This window comes from Zalophus californianus, chromosome 14 (genome assembly GCF_009762305.2).
Source record: "Zalophus californianus isolate mZalCal1 chromosome 14, mZalCal1.pri.v2, whole genome shotgun sequence".
Classification (NCBI taxonomy): Eukaryota; Metazoa; Chordata; class Mammalia; order Carnivora; family Otariidae; genus Zalophus; species Zalophus californianus.
In genome coordinates this window covers 44,565,732-44,590,821 of record NC_045608.1, presented here as the reverse complement: position 1 = coordinate 44,590,821, position 25,090 = coordinate 44,565,732, and the positions used below count along the sequence as shown (strand labels likewise).

General features: G+C 39.3%; 1 protein-coding gene, 1 non-coding gene and 1 pseudogene across 2 annotated transcripts in view; 2 read left to right on the top strand and 1 right to left on the bottom strand.

Moving 5' to 3' along the window:
* Positions 1-25,090, top strand: part of ABHD3 (abhydrolase domain containing 3, phospholipase) — a 41,434-nt gene that overhangs the window by 4,923 nt on the left and 11,421 nt on the right. The window contains exons 4-5 of the mRNA XM_027576778.1: positions 12,892-12,937; positions 24,189-24,301. Coding sequence (XP_027432579.1) covers positions 12,892-12,937; positions 24,189-24,301 — 159 coding nt within the window. The remainder of the gene's footprint in view (positions 1-12,891; positions 12,938-24,188; positions 24,302-25,090) is intronic.
* Positions 8,888-9,685, top strand: LOC113912985 (annotated as a pseudogene).
* Positions 18,532-18,684, bottom strand: LOC113913403. The gene has a single exon (XR_003517190.1). It is a non-coding gene; the product is annotated as a small nucleolar RNA SNORA62/SNORA6 family (small nucleolar RNA).

Genomic DNA, 25,090 nt, shown 5'->3' with positions numbered 1-25,090 from the left:
GAGGGAGGATCAGGTCACCAGAGAACTGTTGCTGCTTCGCTGCTGAGATATGATTTAGACATTAGAGAGAACTTAATTCCTGGCATATGGATAAGTGAAACATAAGGGTTTACTATTGTTGCTGTTAAAAAATGTGTTATTCCTGTACCTGAAAACTGACAAAGACACAGAACTTCTCTGGTAAGTTTCACCAATTCAGCATTAATAGTGGTTGGGATAGAAACTAAGCTGAAGTTCATTTAAGATCATTGTAAGCAAAAGCTTTACCAGGAAGTCGAATGAAAATGAATGGGGAATACATGGTCTACCTGCCTGCCCATCTTCATTGGCTGAGTGCAGTATGTGTTCCTTGGATAAACTTGCCCCTGAGGGGAGAAGAGAATTGCTGACCCAGACAGCCTCAGTCACGCTTCCAAATTTTATCAGTCAGATAAGCCCTCCATCTCCTGGAGAATGAGTAAAGTTAAGAAAGGCCAGGAGGCCAGGAGTGTGTTTAGAGAGAAGCTTCCCTCACAGAAATCAGAGGACTGGAGAAAAAGTTACACCCGTATGATTGATAAAGTAGTTAGAAATCTTATCCATTCATTCAAGATTTTTTTTTTAAATCTCTATTTGGTAACACAGCCTAATAGACATTATTTTATGTACCTGAATATTATCTGTTTTCTTAAATCTTTTCCCCATTGTCTGAATTAATTTTTAGCATTACAACTAAAAAGAGGGATGGGCGCCTGAGTGGGCTCAGTTGGTTAAGCAACTGCCTTCAGCTCAGATCATGATCCTGGAGTCCCGGGATCGAGTCCCTCATTGGGCTCCCTGCTCAGTGGGGAGTCCGCTTCTCCCTCTCCCGCTCTCCCCTCTTATGTACTCTCTCTCTCTCTCATTCTCTCTCTCAAATAAATAAATAAAAATCTTTAAAAAAAAATTAAAAAGAGGGAGAAAACTGACTCTGAGAACATCCAAATCATCTTCTACTTTGACCTCTTTTATTGAGAGCCTTCATCTCCTATTTTGTTCCACCCCCAACTCGTATTAAAAAGAGTGAACCATCCAGAATTATGTAATAATAAGTCCATTGAAATCTAGGTCAGTCATTAAGTATTTTTATCAGAACCTATATTCCCAAAGAGCATACAGTTTAGCTGAAGTGACGAAGAGTATGCAGTAGTAGGGAAGAAATGCATTAGAGAGAACCAGGACTAGCTACAAGTAACAGAAAACTCAAAATAACAGTGACTTTAAAAAAGAAGTTACACCAGGGCTCTATAGTATCAGGAAGGGTTACATCATAACCCATGGCTGCTCTAGCTCCAGCTATCACCTCTCCATTCCAACATCCAAGAAGGAGAAAAAAGACTGGAGAATTCACTTTCTTTAAGGGTGCTTTCCAGCAGCTGTGCACACCACTTTTGCTTCTATCATATGGACCTGCTCTTCCTCAGCCTCAAGGGAGGCTTGAAAGTGCAAACTTTATTTTGGGCATCCATGTACTCAAGTGAAATTGGGAGATTCTGTGACAAAGAAGAGGAGGATGGATACTGGGAGATAACTGGCAGTCTCTAGCACTGAGTGGTCAGTGTTGCAAGTGCCAGGATTCTGGAATATCAGACACCAAATGAGACATTTTATGGAGGGAAGGAACAGGTCAGCAGTGCCAGAGGCAAGTGAAAGGGCAAGGAAAATGAGGACAGATAAAACAAAATTGGAGAAGATTCAGCAGGGCAGGGCGCCTGGGTGGCTCAGTTGGTTGGGCGACTGCCTTCGGCTCAGGTCATGATCCTGGAGTCCCGGGATCGAGTCCCGCATCGGGCTCCCTGCTCAGCGGGGGGTCTGCTTCTCCCTCGGACCCTCCCCCCTCTCATGTGCTCTCTCTCTCATTCTTTCTCTCAAATAAATAAATAAAAAATCTTAAAAAAAAAAAAGATTCGGCAGGGCAATGAGGAAGGAAGCCCAACTCCTGAGGGCTACAGTGACCTCAGGAGACTAGACCAAGAGTGGATCCCACATTCTGTGAGTTTGACTGAGGAAGGAGGGAAACAGGCGAGGGGTCAGAAAAGAACGGAAGGACGAATGGAGGGATTTTTCAAGGTTGTAGGTGTTTGCTTCAAGAAATTTCCCTCTTGCAACATTTTTAAAACCACTTACAGTGGGAGGGGGTGGGGGGATGGGTTAGCCTGGTGATGGGTATTAAAGAGGGCACATTCTGCGTGGAGCACTGTGTGTTCTGCACAAACAATGAATCATGGAACACTACATCAAGAACTAATGATGTAATATATGGTGATTAACATAACAATAAAAAAATAAAAAAAAAAAACACTTACAGAAAGCACGGACTTTTAAATGTGGTTTGACAGGACTCAGATTTTCTATGTTTCGCTGCAGAGCCCACCTATTTATTGGTAGCAAGGTTGCCATTGTCCTGCATTTACATATTGGAAAGAAACTAGAAGTGGGAGATGATTTGAAAGAAGTTTTCAGTGTTGTTTTACATTCCAGTTTGGAGTCTGGACCTGTGCATTTTGGATTTAGGGCAGATATCACCAGTAGATACGAAGCTTTAGGTGACGCTTAGCTTTTCCTGCAGTATCAGAAGGGCACTAGGAGGTCACCTACGCACTTTTCCTGAGGGAGGAAGGAAGGGAAGGCAGGGAAACAAAAGGGTGAGTTCTGACCACACCCTAGTCTAAAAGCTGTATTTTAGGTAAGAAGTCACTTTAAATTAACACTAGGATGTGTTTATCTAAAAGTATTTTTTTAATCATTTTTTTATTGTTGTTAAAACAATTTGGCTTTTAAAAGGTTTGAGAATGAGTTCAGTTAACTGATTATTCATGAGACTGGCTAGATGACATGATGCATATTAGGAAGCACTGGGTGAAGAGCTCAGCTTATTTAATGGTATTTCTGAAAAAAAGTTATGGTGGATACCAACAAGTGGTCTCATTCCCTAGGGAACTAATTGTTAGACATTCCATGATAAAATGATACCTCAATTAACAAAGTTTCAGAGACAGAGCCTTTTTTTTTTTCTTAGCTGACATGCACTCAGAGAGCACTCTGTATTCAGAGCACTCATCTTCTTTGGAAAAAGACACGTTAATGTTACTAGCTTAGATAGCCCAGGGCCACAGAGTGAGGTGGTAAAGTGGATTATTGAGTCAGGTCTGCTTGGATTGAAGTCCCAACTCTGTTATACACTTCTGTGTATCCACAGACAAATTATTCAGTCACTCTGTACCTCTGTTTTCTCCTCTGTAAAGATCACTATACCTCATAGGACTGCAAGGATTAGGTATATATATATATATATATATACATACATATATATATATATATATGAAGAAAGTTGTCCTCCAATGAACATTTTATTTTATTTTTATTTTTTTAAGATTATTTATTTATTTATTTGACAAAGAGAGACAAAGTGAGAGAGGGAACACAAGCAGGGGGAGTGGGAGAGGGAGAAGCAGGCCTCCCGCGGAGCAGAGAGCCCGATGCAGGGCTCGATCCGAGGACTCCGGGATCATGACCTGAGCCAAAGGCAGACGCTTAACGACTGAGCCACCCAGGCACCCCTCCAATGAACATTTTAAAAAGTACTAGCTGTAGGGCGCCTGGGTGGCTCAGTCGGTTAAGCGACTGCCTTCGGCTTAGGTCATGATCCTGGAGTCCCGGGATCCAGTCCCGCATCGGGCTCCCTGCTTGGCGGGGAGTCTGCTTCTCCCTCCGACCCTCCCCCCTCTCATGTGCTCTCTCTCTCTCTCTCTCTCTCTCTCTCTCTCATTCTCAGTCTCTCAAAATAAATAAATAAATCTTTAAAAAAAAAACACGTGAAAATCCTTTAAAAAAAAGTACTAGCTGTGAATCTTAAAGGAGCAAATCATGTCTTTGGCGTAGGGAAGAGTCACACTCTTTTGGTCTGGTCAGATAGAAAGGACGTACTTACTGCCTAGTCCCTATTACCAGGCAAGAAACCATCCCAGGAGGGCCCAGAGAGAGCAGAGTGCCTGGCTAGCCAATGAGTGGTACAGGGAGAAGGTAATGCCTTGCTAAGGTGGAGGGCCACTGGAACCTATATCCTAGAACACATACATGTTTCTGACTCAGTTTTAGCTCATAAACTTGCCAGCAGTAATCTGTGACACTGGAATAATTCCTATTAGTTCATACTATTAATGTGGAATACTTTTTTTTTAAAGATTTTATTTATTTATTTCACAGAGAGAGACACAGCGAGAGAAGGAACACAAGCAAGGGGAGTGGGAGAGGGAGAAGCAGGCTTCCCGCTGAGCAGGGATCCTGACGCTGGGCTCAATCCCAGGACCCTGGAATCATGACCTGAGCTGAAGGCAGACACCTAATGACTGAGCCACCCAGGCGCCCCAGTGTAGAATACTTTTTATTAAGTGGGGTTTTCTGTAAGCTAGTTCAACTGGTTCTTTAGTTGACAGATCTACAGAAATACCAAAGAGACCCAGCCAGAATTCAATGAGTTAGATAAAATCTGAGAACATCAGAAAGCGACATATATTCATATGTTAGAGAAAATGGGAGAGCTAAATGGGAAAAAAAAAAGATTCTAATAAAATGTTATAAGGAGATTCCTGAAAGAGAACTTAGCACTAGTTTTATAAGGTTTTCAGCTTCTTCACATGAGAGATACTTTAACTCTTTTTTCTTCTGTGGCTACTGGTTTTAAAATATTATGCCTAAAAAAAATGAATTGCATAAATATTAATTTGTTGATTTTTTTTTTTTAATTCATAGGGCCATTCAGAACTTATGATCAGCAAGAGATAACCAGAATTGCCATTTTGGTTTACTATAATTAAATTTAGCTTTGTGTAGTACTTGCCACATGATAGGCCCCATACCAGGTGCTATACTTAGGTTGTCTTATTTAATATGTACCTAATTCCAAGAGATATATTATTATCCCCATTTTACCAACCAAAAACAAAACTACAGTGTTCATAATTTCACCAAAGTTAGACAGTTAATGTGTGACAAGGTTAAGATTCAACTGTACAGCCTTGTTACAGATAAATGTATGATTTTTTTTTTTTTTTTAGGTTCTTTGAAATGTTGATCATCCTTCAGAACTCTTCTTTACTCAGTGTCTCAGACTCTTGGCTTGGGAAAACTAGCTCCTGATTATTGTCTGTCAGAATAATGTAGACCTGTAGCATCATAGGACTCTTTCATCAGAGAAATTCAAGACATGCCAGGCACACAAGTTATGTTTCACACTCAGGGAATAGATTTTGTAGGGAAAGAGTTGAAACAAGAGAATGAGGTTCTTGAATTATGAATTAAGTTTCACTGTTCTCCATTACTATGTGATAATCAGGAGTGGTGTGTGTAATACAGTCAATAATATAGTCTTGTTAATTATTGTGTTTGATTTCTGATGCTTTACATTCTAGAAAAAGGTACATGAGTTATATTAATCTGTTTTAATATCTTTATGACATTAGTGAGTTTGGAAATGTTCAAGTATTATAATTTTTTAAAAAGAATATGTATTATGCTATTGGATGTAGTGTTGTATAAATGTAAATTAGGGTAGGGTAGTTACAGTGTTAATCAGACTGTTTATATCTTTACTAACTTTGTTTTATTGATAGAAGGATGTTGAAATCAACTATGATTGTGGATTTTCTATTTCTCCATTAATTCTGTGAATTTGTGCTTCATGTATTTGGAAGCTCTGTTATTAGTCTTATATATATTTGTGGTTTTAGTCTTCCTATGATTTAACTCTTTTACCATTATGAAATGTCTTTCTTTATCTCTGGTTGTGATGTCTATCTGATATTACTGTAGCCACTCTAGCCTTCTTATACTTACTGTTTACATGATTTTTTTTGTACTTTAACTTTCAAAGTATCTGTGTCTTTATATTTAAAGTGTATTGCTTATAGATAGCACATCGTTGGGTCTTGCTTTTTTATCCAGTCTGACAATTTTATTTTAATTAGATTTTTAACCCATTTACATTTAATGTAACTGTTGATATGGTGGATATAGGTTAACCATTTTTGTGTTTGCCTTCTGGTTTTGTTGTTGTTGTTGTTATTGTTGTTGTTCCTTTATTCTACCACTTCTCTTTCTCTTTTTGAGACTCTGAGTTTTTTGTCTTTTTATCAAACTTGGAAAAATTTTTGCTATTATTTATTCAAATATTTTCCTGCTCCATTCTTTCTTCTCCTCTGGGACCGCAATTACATACATATGTGTTAGATCTTTTGATAATGTACCACAAAAACACTGAGGTTCTATTCAATTTTTTTCGATCCTTATTTCTCTTTCATCTTTATATTGGAACTGTAATTTGCAAGTCAATTGAATTTTTTATTCATATATTGTATTTTTCTGACCTAGAATTTCCATTTTTAGAGGGTTTATTCCTCTGTTGAGATTTCCTATTTTTTAAATTCATTACAAGCTTATTTTCCTTTATGTCCTTTAGCATAGTTATAATAGCTACTTTAAATCCTTATCTACTAATTCTAACATGTGGACATCTCAGGGTCAGTTACATTGACTATCTTATCTTTTGAGTATTGGCATGTATTCCTGTTTCTTTGTGATCGAGTAATTTTGGATTATACTCTAGACATTTTGAATGATCCACTGTAGAGACTTTAGATTCTGTTATATTTTTCCAAAGAAAATTGATTTTTGTTTGTTTGTCTTATCAGACAGATAATTTGCCTAAACTCAAACTTCAAACTCTTGTCTCCTCTGTGGTAGACAACAGCTGAAATCTCTTCAGTTTTTTATCCTTAATTTGACTGCTTGGAGCCTCATATCTGTATAGATGAAAGTTTAGCCAGAACTGTGGGCTCAGTTTTTACCCAGAATTTAGGACTCCATCTGTGTCTCTTTTCTGAAAATTTCCTTTATTTTCTAGCTGCTATAATTGTACCAAACTCTGTTTTCTGGTTTCTCAAGCCCATGAAATAGCATTTCTATCTGACATTTATCCATCATTGAATAATACCAACTGGTGCCTCCCCTCAGGCAAAAAGCTATAAAAAGAGGAGAAGCTCCCCCAGTGCCATTTTTTTCTTCCAAGTGTCAACTCTCATTTAGTTTCTACCTGCTTTGGTCATTCTCCATTGCCTTTAAAATTTATCAAGACTTTATAGATACTATTCTTTGGAAGGATTGGCCTAACAGGATCTACTCTGACATTTCTGGAAGTATAACTCCTTGTCATCTTTTCTTAACCTGGCATTCAGAACCCTATGCCTATTTTGGTCCTAACCTGTTTTTTCCATCCTTATTTTCTATCATTATACTCTGTGTAGCCATGTTTCTGCTAAAATGATCTATTATTTCATCCTTTAGAAAATTTTATACATTCCTACTTTACATCTCTGTTTACATTTCTCCTTCCAACCCATATTATATCCCACACTTTCCTTCTTCTGAAATCTTTACCATTTTCCAAGTCTCAGCATAATACCTATCTGGGTTTTGCCATGAATTCTTTCCTAATCAGTTTTGCCCAACGTGACCTCACAAGGCTTTATTATCTACACCATTCATTGGACATTAAATTGTACACTGCCTTATTATATTACATTTATTGTAGTCACTCAACCAAAAACATGATGCATTTCTTTTCAACCTAATTAGATTATACTCTCTTTGAGGCCAAGAACCTTATATTTATATTTCATTTTTCTCCTACAAGCTTTAACTCAATCTTCAGTTCAGTAGTCTGTTTAACAAATTTTTGAATGAATGAGTTATTCCAATATTAATATTTATGTAAAGTGCCTAGAATATGATCTGGCACATAGCAAACAATAATCAAGGTTATCTGTTGTTGTTATTATTATCTGAAATCAGCATAGTAATGTATGAATGTTCTTCTTACTCCACCCTCTGATTATTATTTCTGTTCCTAGGTTCAAAGACTTGTGGAATCTTAGAACTAGAAAATATTTAAGGTCATCTGATAAAATTCTTTTATTCTGGCAGATCACGGGGCTTAAGCAGATTCAAGGCTATCTGGTCCATCTCACTGTAACAGAGGTTTTCAATCAAGGAGGCTATAGACAGCCACTCCTGTTACTTAGTCCAAAATGTCCACAGTGCTAAAGGTTGAGAAATCCTGTGCTACAGTAGCTCTATACCCTTTATTTAACCTTCCTTAAAAAAGACTTACCTGCTTTCCTGGTTAACATGTTCTGTTGTCACAGAGAGTTCTTAATACCAGATTTATTCTTTATTTGGTATTTCTTTAATTATATTTCCCTGTTTTGAGAAGAACATTTAAATAGCTAAAATATGGGGCGCTTGGGTGGCTCAGTGGGTTAAGCAACTGCCTTCGGCTCAGGTCATGATCCTGAGTCCCACATCATGCTCCCTGCTCAGCAGGGAGTCTGCTTCTCCCTCTGACCCTTCCCCCCTCATGCTCTCTCTCTCTCTCATTCTCTCTCTCAAATAAATAAATAAAACCTTTTAAAAAACATAGCTAAAATACATAGGAAAAATAACTTTTGCAGAATAATTTTCCTCATATTTGTAACTTTTAAAATTATTTGGGAGAGTTTAGAGAGTGGGACATAGACCTTGTGAGTGGACACCTTTGTTTTGTGCATGACAAAAGAGTAATTTAAAAAATGGATGATGTAGGGGCGCCTGGTGGCTCAGTTGGTTAAGTGTTCGACTCATGATTTCAGCTCAGGCCATGATCCCAGGGTCTTGATATCAAGCCCCACATTAGGCTCTGCACTCAGCAGGGAGTCTGCTTAGGATTCTTTCCCTCTCCTTCTCCTTCTCCCTCTGCCCCACCCCGTGCTCATGCGCTCTCTCTCTCTCTCTCTCTCAAATAAATAAATAAATATTTTTAAAAATGAAAAAAAAAATGGGTGATATTGAGAAAGGTAAGTCTTTTGTTCAGAAATGTACCCAGTGTCATACCATGGAAGAGGGGGGCAAGCACAAGACTGGGCCAAATCTGCATGGTTTATTTGGGCATCAGGCCCCTAGATTTTCTTACATGGATGCCAATAAGAACAACATTCTTGGAGAATCCCAAGAAGTACATCCCTGGGACAAAACAAAACAAAAAAAATGATCTTTGCTGGCATTAAGGAGACAAGGAAAAGAGCAGACTTGATAGCTTATCTCAAAAAAGCTACTAAGGAGGGATGCCTGGGTGGCTCAGTTGATTAAGTGTCTGCCTTTGGCTCAGGCCCTGATTCCAGGGTCCTGGGATCGAGCCCCGCATCCGGCTCCTTGCTTGGCGGGAAGCCTGCTTCTCCCTCGGGCTCCCTGCTTGGCGAGAGAAGCCTGCTTCTCCCTCTCCCACTCCCCCTGCTTGTGTTCCCTCTCTCACTGTCTCTCTCTCTCTCTGTCAAATAAATAAATAAAATCTTTTTTTAAAAAGCTAATAAGGAGTAATAGTTGGCCATTGCCTTACTTATTACAAAACAAAAATGTCTTATGATTTTTGTATGTGTACCATCTTTAAATTGATCTCATATACCAGAATCCAGATCATGAATGGATGATAGAATATTTCTTTTGGACAGTCCTGATTTAAATAAGATGGGCTCATGATTAAATGAATAGGATCAGCTTTTTGAACTTTCATAGTAATTCTGGTTCAGCAAGTGCTGTCATGTTTTCCCCTTCTAAAAATATGATTGGAGTTGATTAGTAATGTTCAGCTTTTCACAGAGATGGTAAATGCCATCTCCTAACTTATAGGAGATTGGTTTTATATTTAGATTTATGTAACTGGTTATAATAATGTATGTATTTAAATACTAAGGAAATCCCTTCACCGTCTCATAGAACAGCAAGACTCAGCTATGTTTCAAGTTGTGTTCGTTAGCCTGTTAAAGGCAAAGGCTGAAGTTCAGTTGGCAATGTCCACTTTATCTTTTTGGTCTTAACTATGACGACTTAATTAAAATTCCCTGCATTTAAATGTTGCCTTTTGCTTAATGAAAGGCATTTTAGTGTGGTTTATGTATAATATCAAAAAAAGGATATTTAACACTTGTCACATTTTATAGATAATCTGTAATGTCAGATGCTTTTAAGATTCAGTGTGACAATATAGCAGCCGACTTGGCTTGTGAATTTTTTTAGTAAGTCAGACCAAGTTATAATTCAGGATTGTCTTCTAAACAGCTATTCAAAAACATAACTGTGGAATTACCTTATCTGTATGATTGGTCATGGTGCTTTTGCCAACTCCTTAGAAGGGTTAAAGTGAGGAGGTATATCAGCAGCACAAATTTGTAAATTATGTGATAAGGCTTAAGATAATTAAAAACAAAATCACAGGGGCGCCTGGGTGGCTCAGTTGTTAAGCGTCTGCCTTCGGCTCAGGTCATGATCCCGGGGTCCTGGGATCGAGCTCCACATCGTGCTCCCTGCTTGGTGGGAAGCCTGCTTCTCCCTCTGCCACTCCCCCTGCTTGTGTCCCCTCTCTTGCTGTGTCTCTCTCTGTCAAATAAATAAATAAAATCTTGGGCGCCTGGGTGGCTCAGTTGGTTAAGCGACTGCCTTCGGCTCAGGTCATGATCCTGGAGTCCCAGGATCGAGTCCCGCATCAGGCTCCCTGCTCAGTAGGGAGTCTGCTTCTCCCTCTGACCCTCCCCCCGCTCATGTGCTCTCTCTCTCTCTCTCTCTCTCTCTCTCATTCTTGCTCTCTCAAATAAATAAATAAAATCTTTAAAAAATAAATAAATAAATAAATAAAATCTTTAAAATAAATGAATGAATGAATGAATAAATTAAATAATAAAACAAAATCACAGATCAAAAAATTTGGGAGAAATTGTAAAAATTATTTGGAGAGAGATATTACAAAGTTAACAGAGGCTTATCAAATGTCTTAGTAATAGTAGTTTTTGTACAACCAGCTCTTTTAGCTTTATATGTAGTGTTCCCTGATGACTGTCAGGGCAGAAAAGGGGTTAGATGAAAGAAAAAGCAGGTTACTTGTCACCAACTGGAGTGGGAGAGAGAGACAGAATGGCAGCCATCATTCTGCCTTCCTCTGTAGCTGCTTTTCTCCAGTCTTCCTTATCTCTCTGCCCAATTTCCAAGGCGAGGAGTATATGCAGTGATGACGGCTACTGACTGAAAATTGTTAGGAACAAAGGCTGTGGAGAGGTCAGTACATTTCCTCCTCAGACGCCCTTGATTCCTGATATTTTAAACATTTCCTTTTTTTTCATTTGGGCCTAATAAAATTCTTTATATGAACTTTCAGCTGAAAGAAAGAATTCCTGGGACGCCTGGGTGGCTCAGTCGTTAAGCGTCTGCCTTCGGCTCAGGTCATGATCCCAGGGTCCTGGGATGAAGCCCCGCATCAGGCTCCCTGCTTGGTGGAAGCCTGCTTCTCCCTCTCCCACTCCCCCTGCTTGTGTTCCCTCTCTCCCTGTCCCTCTCTGTCAAAAAATAAATAAAATCTTTAAAAAAGAAAGAAAGAAAGAAAGAATTCCTTTGCAGAAACATATCCTGAATACCACATTGAGATCTGACCCCTCCCCCTACCATAAGAGTTAGTTGTGAATGTTGTGTGAGGCAGTCAGAACCCACAGTGATCAGCAACACCCTGAAAGAAGGGAATTAGAACCTTAAGTGGCCTTGATTGATTGGATAAGTATACAGACAAAAACAAAATGAATTTTAATCAACGTTAATATAGATTCACTCAATCAAAGAGAATCCTGTAGACACGAGTCAGGATTTGGTTTGAGGATGGCAAAAAATACATCTGAGGTTCTGGCTGACTGAAAGTTAAATGAGAATTAAATAATTTAAATGCAGAATGACTTCTTGAAGCTACCATGTCACTACAATTACCATTGCTATTAATAGCTAACTTTCCTGTATTTACCATGACCCGACACTGCTCTAAGCCCTTTGCATATGACCATGATCCAGGAGAGACAAACAAGATTATAGGGAACACAATTTGTCTTTATTCCCCGAGGTCAACTGAACACCAAGCAGTAGCATAGTGGGGGCCCTTCCTACCAGCTCAGATGCCAGGTTCCTTGCAGCTCTGCCTGTGGTAATGTTTTCACCTCAGGTAAAATTCCAGTCTCTGTGTCTGTCAAGTCTTGAGGGAATAATAGCTATTTCTTAGAATAGGAATAGATACTTAATGTTACAAAGAGGATAGGTAGAGGGTGCCTGGGTGGCTCAGATGGTTGAGCGTCTGCCTTCGGCTCGGGTCATGATCCCGGGGTCCTGGGATCGAGTCCTGCATCAGGCTCCCTGCTCCTTGGGAGCCTGCTTCTCCCTCTGCCTCTCTCTCTCTCTCTCTCTCTCTGTCTCTCATGAATAAATAAATAAAAAAGTTAAAAAAAAACAAATAGGATAGGTAGAGGACTTTTTTTTTTTTAGTTTGAGGCAAAAACTTTTAAATTTGGGTTGTACTGGGGCATCTGGCTGGCTCAGTGAGGGGAGCGTGTGACTTGAGCTTGGGGTCCTGAGTTCGAGTCCCATGTTGGATGTAGAGATTATTTAAATAAATAAAAACTAAATAAATAAATAAATAAATAAATTTGACTTGTATTTAGAATTGTTTTAATAGCATTTATTGGAGGCCTACACATATGCATAGGAAGAAGTTGTAAAAATTCTGCTTTTCATAGGAAAATTTAACATCACTTCAATATACAGTTTTCTGATTTGAACTCACATATTGAAGTTAGAGAAGTGGAAATATATTTTAATGCATTTAGGTGAAGTTGTCACACATTCTCATGTCTGTGGAATAGATTTTTAAAAAATCTTTTAATACCCTAAAACAGTGCCACTAGGATGATTTTAATATGTATTATATTGTGAGCAAGAATCATGTGTAAAAATAACAAACATTACTTTCCTGGTTTTTAGATGTGTGGTTTTTAACAACAGAGGAGTGGCAGGGGAGAATCTCTTGGTAAGTAAATTTAAATTAATGACAACAGCTTAATTTTTAAAAGAATGATTTCTAGTTTTATAATGAAAAGCACATCCTTCTTTATTTAAAATAACTGTGTACAATACAAGTTCACTGTGGAAAAATACAGATAAGCAACAAGAAAAGGAAATTTATAAGACTCGTAATTATACAAGGGGAATTCCCTTAGCCTATGTATATCCAAATTGTCCATCATAAGTAAAATATATGTAATGTATTTCTATTTTTATAGAAGCTAAAGTTCTATTTTATAACTTTTATACTTACTGTATTTTAACATCAGTAGATATTAATCTACATTATTTTTAATATAAAACACATTTTCTTTAAAAATTACCTGACACAAAACAAATCAACCAATATGGTGATACTTTTTTTTCACTTAAGAAATTTACTTTTGTCATGAAATGGATTGACTGTATGTTATATGCCTATTTGCCAGCCAAAGTTTACATAGAGGAAATATTATTTAAATCATTTTATTTACTCAGGTTTTTTTTGCTCTAACCCATTAAGTTTTTGCTAGAGGTTCTCCCACCTCTTAGAAAATCATCATTCTATCTGATGTTAAACCTGTGAGTTGGAGTGAGAACTCATATTGACTGAAACTTTTTTGAAGATTTTCAACTGTTAATCCCTTACCACTCCAACAGGTCAAAGACAATTCTACCAGAATTGAAAGAAACTTTTTTTTTTTGAGTCATTAATAGAGAATGATATTAAGACTATAAATAATTAAGTCATGCTGGAAATAAAAATGTGTAATCATGTTGCTAATGTCAGTACTTTATGAAAACTTGGGGGGAAAAGGGCTCTTGCACTTTGCTTTACCAGGGACTTGGGTCCTGGAGGGAATCAAGATCAATATGATTTCAAAAACTAAAGTTATAAAATGTTTATGTTCTTTCTCAAGCACTTCACAATAAATAGTTTGATGTGAAGGTTCACATTTCCTTATTTAGTCCAGCCCTTTAGAAATCTTGTAGACAAATGGCAGGTACTCTTTTTTTTTTTTTTAAGAATTTATTTATTTATTTGACAGAGAGAGACACAGCGAGAGCAGGAACACAAGCAGGGGGAGTGGGAGAGGGAGAAGCAGGTCTCCTGCTGAGCAGGGAGCCTGATGTGGGACTCGATCCCAGGACCCTGGGATCATAACCTGAGCCGAAGGCAGACAGCTTAACGACTGAGCCACCCAGGCGCCCAATGGCAGGTACTCTTAAAGGGGAAGATTTGAATTTGTCACTGTGACCCTAGACCCACGAAATCATTTCTCAGCAGCTCTTGTCTGCTGTGTCTCCTTCTAGGTGCTTCCAGGATACAAAAATGGGAAGGGCATGGTCTGAGGCTCTCAAGAAAATAATGTGTTGCAAAGTAAAGTCCATTAGGTTTCATAAAGTGAGAGACAAAGATTTGTTCATTCAGCAAAGCTGTTTTGTATGCCTATTAAATTAGACACTAGACAAGACAATATGGTGAGGAGTGTACACGATACTAGATGCAACCTTAACCTTTAGGAGCTTTCACTAAGTTGTAGGACAGAGTTTGGATATTTGAAAATATATGCAATACAGTGTGCTAAATGTAATTGTAAGAGGATGTATAAAGATTGTTGAGCCTAAAGAGAGGGCATAACGAACTGCTTGGGGGAGGTGCAAGAAAATCATAGTGGAGGTGAGTTTCAGTTGGATCTTGAAGGCTGTGGTATTGAAGCAAAAGAGGGAATAGAGAGGCTTTCTCAGCATAAAGAGTGAGATATGTAAGAGATGATTTTATTGAATGTTTACTGAGTCCTTAGGATACATCAGTTATGTCTTTTTGTATTTAATGTTCAACAATAGTAACAACACAATGATTTAGTTAAGCATAGCCATCATCACCCCCATTTACCAGCTGAAGAAAGTGAGGCACAAGTAGGTTAAGAACATGCCCTAGCCACAAAATAAAAGAATAAAAAAAAAAAAAAAAAGAACACACCCTAGCCAGGAAATTCAGACCCAGGATTCAAACCCATGTAGTCTGACTGTGTGCTTATGGTCTTGACCATTATGTTATACTCCCTCTCGTTCAGGAAGTGACAGAGATTTTTCTAGAGGGGTTGGGCCGGATTTTGAAGATTTTTTTGGTGAAAAAAAATTTCAGTTTTAGAGATTTCGAGTGCTTTGAGATCATCCAGGTGGAAATTTCTAATAAACAGTTGGGCATCGAAGACTGGGCCTCAGGAGAGATGTACAAGCTACAGAAAGAAACAGATTGTTGGTGCAAAGTGAAATCTGGAGCTCAGGAGTGGTTGAGATTGCTCAGGGACGGCTTGAACAGCAAAAGGGGGAAGTCTATGGTTAGAATCTTAAAACACAACACAAGGAAGGAGGAGAGAAAAGAAGAGCAAGAAGCTTGAAAAACCTTCTACCCTTAGCATAGTTAAATGGAAGTTAATTGGAAGTTAACTTTGAAAGAATGCAACAAACCCAGTAACTTTTACCCATCACATTAATTGGTTTTTTGAAAAATCTCCAAGAATACCTCGAGTTCTTACAAAGGGATAGTATACAGATAAACATTTTTAAATTTTTATTTTATAAAACTTCTATTTTACATTAAAGAATTTAGAGTTCTAAATGAGAGGGTAAGAGTAGCTTGGTCTCCGGAGTCTTATACAGAGCACTGGGTTGGATCCTGATGAACTAGTACCTCCAGCAATTATCTGTATCACAAAGGCTAACGTAATCTAATTTTAAAAAGAATAAAGATGTAAAATGACCAAAATGTAATTACAATTATAAGCTTGAAAACAACTGCTTTAAAAAGGAAATTTAAGGGAGTAAATTAAATATAATTTAATATATACTTCTTGTACCCTAATAGATCACAAAAATGAGATGCCAATATTGATTATGAGAGCTATCTTTGATATTTAGTTCCCTTGATAATCCTCTTCTTTCTGCCCTTAGAGCTGTGAACAATTACTGTTTCAGACTAGAGGAACTCTTATTTTATTTATACCTCACCTTGTTCCAGAAAGGATTTAATGTAGCTCAGACCCAGAGTAAGTAAGACCTTCCTGTGGGCATAAAAAAGAACAAAAGATGAATCAGCAAAGATCAAACAGGAAGGCACATTTTCTAACTGAAATTAACCTAAAAGAACTAGCAAAGGTGAAATGGAATTTAGAGTGAGCAGTTCTCCTAGGAGTGGAAGAAATGCAAAAGGAAAAGTTTTGCTGAAGTACGTTGGTGATATACTTAGAATTCATAGGGATTACTATGACTCCTGCAGAGGAGAATAAGAAAGGAATTTTCCACTACCATATTGTCCTCATTTCCAATTACACATTGCAGTATTGTGGAAAAGCCAAAAGCCTTGTTCAATAGGAAGTGAGAAGCCGGCACATTGCCCTCCCTGGGGCTGTTAGCTATAGGAGACGGAGAGTGTCCTATAGCAATATTCTCTCGGTGAGAGAAGCAGCGTACTTATTACATTCTGACATCAGCGCTTATCTCATCCCGGCCTGGCACTTAGGATCCTCTAATCCTGAAAAGCTCATTTTTTAGATGAGGACACCTCTGGACAAGTGGGGTGACATGCCTGAGGTCATAAAACTGATTAGTGGTCTCAGGGCAGGAACTCAGGCTGTTTGTTGGAATGTCTTTACCTTTCAGCACTGGCTTTAAGTCAAGTCAGGCTGAAAATCCGGGGTTAGAGATCAAAGGAGTTTTCAACAAGAGGGTTCCTACTTCATCATCAGATAATGAATGGTTCCCTAAGGACGCAGATCTAGAGAAATCGGCTCTTGTTTCCTACTGAGCTTTTCCACCTTAGCTTTGGAAGCTAATGGGATGGGAGGGATGTAGTGCTCTCTCCCCTCCTGAGTTCCATTTTCTGAAGTAGGCATTCAGAAGGGATTAAGGACCTTCCTTATGGTCTAAGAGGAGGAATATAGAGGGCAGGGCCAGTCAGGACACAGTTCATTTGTCAGACCCACACCTTCAGACACTCTCTTTCCCATACCCGACACCTCCCTACTAAACACCATTGCACCCCATCCAGGTCTGCTCTTTCCTAAATGCTCCAAAAATTACCTCTCCTTCCTTCCTCCACCCCAATCAGAACAACCCAGGAAGGCTTGATCTCAGCCAGATTGGGGTATGAATGTATTGAATCCTCTAGAGTTTTTTTCCCTAACATTGCTAGGTCCAGTTCAGTAATATTGAGGCTTGTAAGTGGTGGGTACACAAAAGATTGTACAATTCTCTATAGTTAAACAATTTTCAAATAAGGAAGAATGTTTAAATAATTGAAGAATTTCTAGGAATAATAATTTAATAGCTAGCTACCATTTATTGAATGCTTAATAGGGGCCAGGTGATCCTATAAGGTATGCAGTATTTGGCAGGACTTCCCTGTGTGCTGCAAGGAATTCCCATAGCACTAGATTTCCCTCTTCCCAAGTCACTCTAGATCCTTTTATCATTCTTGTCACTGCAGCCTTCTCCTCTCTTGGCTCCGCTCTCACCCTATTTCTTTATTCTTCTGCTCTCACCCTATTTCTTTATTCTTCTGCTCTCACCCTGTTTCTGTATTCTTCTACTCTCCAAGCAGTTGGTTCTCAGCCCTGGCTGCACATTAGAATCCTCTGGGAAGCTTTAAAAATACTGATCCCTGGACCTCATTCCCCCAGCCCCCCAACCCCAAGATCCTGATTCATTTGGTCTGGGGTGGAGTCCAAGTGTCTGTGATTTGTCTCAACACTCCCCAGTGAGTCTAAAGTATAGGCAGGGCTGAAGACTGCTGTGAGGTAGCTGCCTCCCTTTGAACCCTGGCCGTGGTGAGTCACCTCTGGCCCCAAACCCCACCAGGGCGGGGCAGGAGACTTGCTTCTTAGGCGTTTGCACCAAGGATAACTCTTGTCTACCTGGCTGGTCTGCTCTAAGCTGCTAACAAAACCATGGTGTCACTGTGGAGCATGAGTGCATATGCATGTAGCCACGTAGAAATGAGTGGGAATGGGTCACCTAGGCCATCTTGGCCTCAGAGGTGGCCAGGATATTTCTTGGGGCCCTTTGTTTTGTGGCTGGTTATTTTAAGAAACGATCAAAGTTCCGGGCACTTTGAGACATTTGGTCATTTTACCTGTCTATCAATGCCTAGATAAAATGATTATTCACTAAAGTGCCAGTTTGATTTATGTGTGCCTCCTTTTGTTTTCTCTGACTTCCTATTTAACGACCTCATCTTCTAAAAATAAGATCAGTTTTTCTAACAAGTTGGGCAGATCACTAGGTACTAGACCGGGGGTGGGTGAAATGAAAACAAAACAGCAGCTACAACAAAAACATGCTGCAGAGATCAGCTGAGAAGCAAGATTCGTACTCATGAAAGGATTGCTTCTTCTGGGCGCCTAGGTGCACACAAGAATCACAGAGTTCCTTTGAGCAGCATCTTATCCAATATTTCAGTACAGGTCTTTAAATACTTGAGAGAGGAAGGCTGTAAAATGAAATATTCTAAGCTCCTGATGATTATCAGACATTACAATAAAATAAAAGTGAAATTGAAATTATTATTATTATTTTACTTGTAGCAAAAATTACTATCAAACTACCCTCATGGAGCCAGAGACCCTTGTGGTATTAGCGAAAGACTTGCCCCTCGTGTAGCACACCACCTACACTTGTAAGTTCATCAGCCAGCCGGAATTGAAATGATTTTATAAAAAGACATGGAAGTGTCTTTTTCAGTTTTCATATTGCTGAATGGAAAACTAAAATCCTAGCAGGCCCAGTTCAGCACTGGATGTGAGACCACTCCAGCATTCAGAGAAGGGTCCTGGATTATGGCTTATACTGCAGATTAGCAAATTCATCTCCTTCCAGAATAGCTAGGGAGAGTCAGGCTACCTGATTAACAGGGTGCATTTTGGGGTGCCTGGGTGGCTCAGTCGTTAAGTGTCTGCCTTCGGCTCAGGTCATGGTCCCAGGGTCCTGGGATCGAGCACCGCATTGGGCTCCCTGCTCAGCAGGGAGTCTGCTTCTCCCTCTGCCTGCCGCTCCCCCTGCTTGTGTTCCCTCTCTCGCTGTGTCTCTCTCCATCAAATAAATAAACATAAAATCTTTAAAACAAAAAACAAAAACAAAAAAACCAGGATGCATTTTAATTTGTTTCTAGACTGAAAAAAAAAAAACCAAAACCACTTTTTAAATGAAATTTACATTTTAAAACAAATGACTTCTAAACCAGGACAGGAAAATTCTCTTTCAGGTTAGGGAGAATTCAGTTTGTCTACTTTTTGGAAGTGGATTAGGAAGGATAGATTATATGTAGTCCACAGATGAATATAAAATATATGCTTTACTCTTTTCCCATCTGTTATGTGTGAATAATTAAGAATTAATTTTACTTCATTATTCTCTTTAGTGATTTTTTTGAACGAACCTCTAAAAGCCATTGAACAAATTACTATTGTTTCTCTCAGATCATAGCTGCAGTTGAACAATTTGAACAATCTTGGTTTGTAATTATTTTCAAATTATTCTAACTTGTAAAATATTTATGCCCAAACACCTGCTGGAAGATTATCTGTCCTTTAGATTTTCTTCATTTTTCCAGAATACCTTTCCCATCCTCGTCTCACTGTAAAAGAGTTTTTACCATGGAGCTGAATGCTGCAAGGTCTTCCTTAATCCCTTTTCTCATTAGATATGGCTTACTCTACTTCTGTTCCGGAAGCATGGAAAAAGACAGGAATTACTGCAATAGGATTAGTTGCTGGTTGCATTAGTAGCCCTAGCAACTGAGAATTAACTAATGTTTTGTCTAAAAAGCTGCTAGTTATATTTTTAGACCTAGAGAAAATTTCTGCCAGGCCTACGAATTCAGTGTATGGCCCCCATTAGTGTCTTTGCTGTGTATCCTGGATGAAGCCCTTCTTTAGTGATCTTAAGTCCTGTGAAGAAAGAAGGCATATGATATTTCCTGTTGGAACCATTAAGTAGCAAGAGGTCATGTGATATAACCACATAGTTTTGTATATCAGAAGTTATTAATCAGGACTTCTTATTTTTCAGTCCTGGGTATTTCAGTTCAATTCAACAAGTATTTACTGACTGTCAGAGATAGAGGTAGGATCGTAGTAGATAGACAGGTACTAGATAATGTGGGCCAGGAGCAGACTTGCTGGGACAGTTAGGGGTAGAATTGGGAGAGGTTGTGGTGTCATGAAGACCAGGAGCCTGGTCTTGGCTGTTTACCTGATATTTATGCAAGGCATGATTTCAACAGGCAGAGTTGATGGTGAAGGACACTTGGCAGATGAAGTGTCCACACAGGTAGCAAGGATATTATGAGGCCAGCACACAAGACAATAGTGGTGTCTCATTGACATGACTCTGTACCTATGAAGAAATGATAAAATCCAGAGCTGGAAAGGTTGCTTGACATACTGTGGAGGGCCTTGAACACTTGGCAGAAGAATGTGTCCTTAATTCAGTCAGCAGTGGGAAGCTAATGAAGAGTTTTAAGCAAAAATACTGTCATGATTAGAGCTAGAAATGTTCTTTAGGAAGATTAATCAGCCAGTGAGCGGGAGATACGAGTAGGGGTGGTTATGAGCAAAGGCTGGGAGTTAACTAGTTAAGTCATTACTACAGCTGTCTAAGTGAGAGATGAAAAGGCCTGGTAGCAGAGACAGTTGGTGCCATAGACTTGTCACATCTTTACCCTTGGGGTACTTACCATTCCAATGCACGCCTACCTAATGGCTTTCACCTGTAAACGCTCACATCTCTTTGACGGGGGCCTCTCTAGCCACGGGAGCCTGCTGGACCTGTGCTCAGGGCCAACTAGGAGTGCCAGCGAGTAAACATCCTGCAGGAGCAGCCTTCATCCAATGGCTGAAGGGGACTGGTGGAACCCAGCTGTCTCGCCACTCATTTGGGATAATTTTGAGCCATACTCACATGGTGTCCCAAAGTGCCTCAAGAGGATTGGGTCCCCTGTCACCCATAGCCACAAACTGCCTTGGTCCCATAGTCTTTATTGACTTCCTACCCTCCCTGACTCAGTTCACCATTCCCCAACTGGTGCTTCCTGGTCTCACCTTCCAAATGAACCGCTTGCACTTGCATCCTGTCTGTTTCAGGGGCTCTTCCAGGAGAATCTAACATACCAGGCCTTTACTAGAGTGGAAAGAAGGGATTTCCGGTGTTTCCCACAAAAGACACTGAGGAAGAAGCTACAGGACTTGGCACTTCATTGGCTATGAGATTAAGGGAAAGGGAGAAGGCAATGTCACCCACAGTTTTAACTAGGAAAATATAGGTGTCATTTATTTTTTAAAAAATGGGAAGTTAGGAGGAGCATTATAGTGTTCATAAAGAGAAGAGTTTACTTTGGGGCATTTTAAGTTTGAAGTAGTGACAGAACACAGTAGTGAAGCTGCCTGCTAGAACTTGGAAGTTTGGATCTGGAGCTCTAGATCAGGTGAGAAGGTGGAGAGTTGGTTTGGTGGTTGCCTAGCGGTGGTTTGATGAAGCCAGGAAGGTAGGTAAGACCCTCAGGAATCAAGTATTGACCAGAGAAGCAGAGGCAGGCCTAAGACTTTTGGGAATGAGTATTCACACTGGGGTTGTGGGGAGAATGACAGGAAGCAGGCAGGAAGTGGAAAGCCAGCAACAGGAGGAGAAAGGGGTAGCGGCATCACAGAAGCTAAGGGGGTAGCTAGCAGGAGGCAGGATCATGCCGGAAAGGCTCTAGATTGGCTGAATTTCAGAGTTCTGGTAACTTTGATCCATGCCAGTATTGTCAGATTTGATATTAATGTAACCCATCCAGAGAAAAACATTTACAGAAAAAATCAGTTCCTGTATCTGAGGGTACCAGATGCTGATTTATTAACTAAATCCCTCATGGTATCCCAGTGCTTTACAAGAAGTCATTTACTTACTACAAACGGGTGATCCAGCCTCTGCTACTTTGTGACTTTGGCAAATTACTCTACCTTGCTGACTTCAGTTTCATCATGTGTAAATAAGGAACCAGGTCCTTCCTGGCACTGAGATTCCCTGATCTTAATCATTTTCCACAGGCCATTTTTCTCATACCCTGACTTCTGTGTGTATATTCGTGTGTACCCATGTGTGTGCATGCATTCACTTCAAGCCTGCGTGACGAGAGTACATGTGGTGGCTGTCACAAATAATTCAGAAATGTTAAAGCCATGCAGTGTGAATAGACTCACATGTAATAAAAATACCATGTAAGGATTTCTTCACCTGAATTCTTGTGACAAATTGTGCAGTCACTATGAATGAGCATGGTACTAGATATTATTCCATTTAGATTTTACATTGAATTTGTGCCCTGTGCCCTTCAAATGCATTTAAGCACAAAGGATTTTTTTTTAAAGAGGGGGTTTTGGGGAGTCTTGTTTTATTTTTATTTATTTTTATTTTTTTAAAGATTTTTATTGATTTATTTAACAGAGATAGAGAGAGAGCACAAGTAGGCAGAGCGGCAGACAGAGGGAGAGGGAGAAGCAGGCTCTCCGCTGAGCAGGGAGCCCAATGCGGGGCTCGATCCCAGGGCCCTGGGATAATGACCTGAGCTGAAGGCAGCCGCTTAACCGACTGAACCACCCAGGCACCCCATCACAAAGGATTTTTTTAAAAGTATCTCAGATTAGTCTCATATTAGCTGGTAAGGTGTGCCAGGAGTCTTTTAACTTCTCTAAATTCAGTTTCCTATATAAAATAGATATAATAATGGGATCTTCCTCAGGGTTTTGTAGACACAAACTTAATTATTTAATAACTTAGCCACTGTAAATCTTATCAGGTTAACATTTGTCTTTTGGAGAGTTTCATATTTGCAGACTTCAAAAAGATGATATTGGCAGTGGGTAGTGTTTTAGGCTTGAGTTTAATTGGAAGGATCGTTAAAAACTGTGGTTGTCTCAGGCTTCGCATTAGTGACTGAATGGTGGGTGAACATGGCCTTACTATTGAGATCATGGTTTATTGGAATAGTGAGGTCAAGATGGTCCAGGTCACTCTTTTTATTAGAGCAGTGTTAACCAGATTCCTCTCCGTGTTATTCAGTTTCTGGTTATTTTATCTCACAAATGCACACTCACACATATTCATGTATACACTCTCACATTTATTCTACAGAGAGGATTGCCCTCTCCTCCCGCAGCTCAAACAAAGCATTTGTGAAGCTTTCCTGCTAGAAACAGAGCTCTTATTGATGAAGTTCACATGAAAACCATTTGTTTTAATGCATTATGTATTGAGGCATAATCAGCTTTACATATTTTAAAATATTAAGTGTTGCAGTGTAGTGCAGCTGGGGCTGTATGTGCAGCTGGGGCTGTATGGATATATTATTGTAAAAGAACATATGTAATTAGTAAATGCAACTGGAAATTGCCTTATCTAGAGGGAAAGCAGTGCCAAAAAACCACACTCCCTCCTTGGTGGACAGCACTCAGGATAAGGAAAACAGTTCCCCAGTTAGAAACCAGCCACAACTTAAAAATTTTGTGGTACTGTAAAGTCTCTTTTGTTTGCTTGCTTGCTTATTTTTTTTAAATAATTACTTCGGCTTCATCAGGCATAATTTTTTTTTGTTGTTTTAAAAAAAAGTATTTAAAAAAAAAGTGTAGGGGCGCCTGGGTAGCTCAGATGGTTAAGCGTCTGCCTTCGGCTCAGGTCATGATCCCAGGGTCCTGGGATCGAGTCCCACATCGGGCTCCCTGCTAGGCAGGGAGCCTGCTTCTCCCTCTGCCTCTCTCTCTCTCTCTCTCTGACTCTCATAAATAAATAAATAAATAAACAAACAAACAAACAAACAAACAAACATTAAAAAAAACACAATAAAAAAGTGTAATTCTTCACTTTTTCTTCCTAAATTGACTCTGTCCTTGTTGGGTTGGAGACACATTTGAATATGGTACTGTGTATTCTGTTTCGTTTAAGGTATTTGTGTTGGTCTTGCCCTGTGTTGTCAAGCCTTCCTTGCATGACCAAAGTCTTTTGGTTAGTGCCAACTCAGAGAGTGTTGACTTGAAATGGCATATACTGCAAAATATGAATATGATAGCTTATTTTACTCATTGTATATACAAAGGTTTATTTTCTCATATTTGTCTTCTTGCTCTTTTTACATTTCTGCATTATGCAAATCATGAACCTCATAATTTAAAATTTTGCACTTTACCTGTCTCTGCTCACAGACACCAAGGACTTACTGTTGTGCTAACACGGAAGACCTGGAGACAGTTATTCACCACGTGCACCGTCTGTACCCTTCTGCTCCTTTCCTGGCAGCAGGGGTTTCGATGGGAGGGTAAGGTTTTTTTCCTTTCTAAGATGTCTGAGAGAGAAGTGGCCTTACTGACGGCTTCTTTCAGGAGACTATAAACTACAAAGACATTTTAAAAATGAATGTTGGATTATTTTTATCTGATTTTACCACATGTGGTTGAATGAAGGAAGAAATTCATCCAGGCAAATGTTACTATTTGCCTTGGCAACTATGGCTCTGTGGTGAAAAGGATACAAGTATCTCCTTGGGATCCTCAGGGTTGTGGGAGCTGAAGGCTTGTTGAAGTTGATTTCCATCACTTGGGAGCTGCCATGTTGACCTTCAGCTTCCCTGATGGACTTCCAGCTGTCCCTGTAAGTGTGTCCTCCGGCACCACGCTGGAAGCTGACCTCGGAGGCTGACTTTCATCACTCCAGGCATAGAAATAATCACTTCTTGCTCTCTCCGGCTGAAGAGGCTTTCAAAAATTTTTTTTCTCCAGGTGGTGGTGTTTTTGTTTGTTTTGTTTTGTTGCTGGGCAATTGGGCCTACCCTGGAATGCTCTCCTAGAAACTCTGCCCTTTTATTGTTAACCCTTACTCCAGCTGCTCTTTTAAGCATATGAATATTATTATAATTTGTGCTTCTTGCAGTTACACTGGGGCTTAGTTGGAACATCTACGCCATATTTATTCATTTCTACTAATAATCGTGTATATTTTTTATGTTCCAGTGATTATGAACTTAATAAAATACAAAATTTTAATTATCTGGAATTTCATATGCTTAGATTCCCTAAATGCTTGTTCCAAAGCTGACTTTTTAAAATCA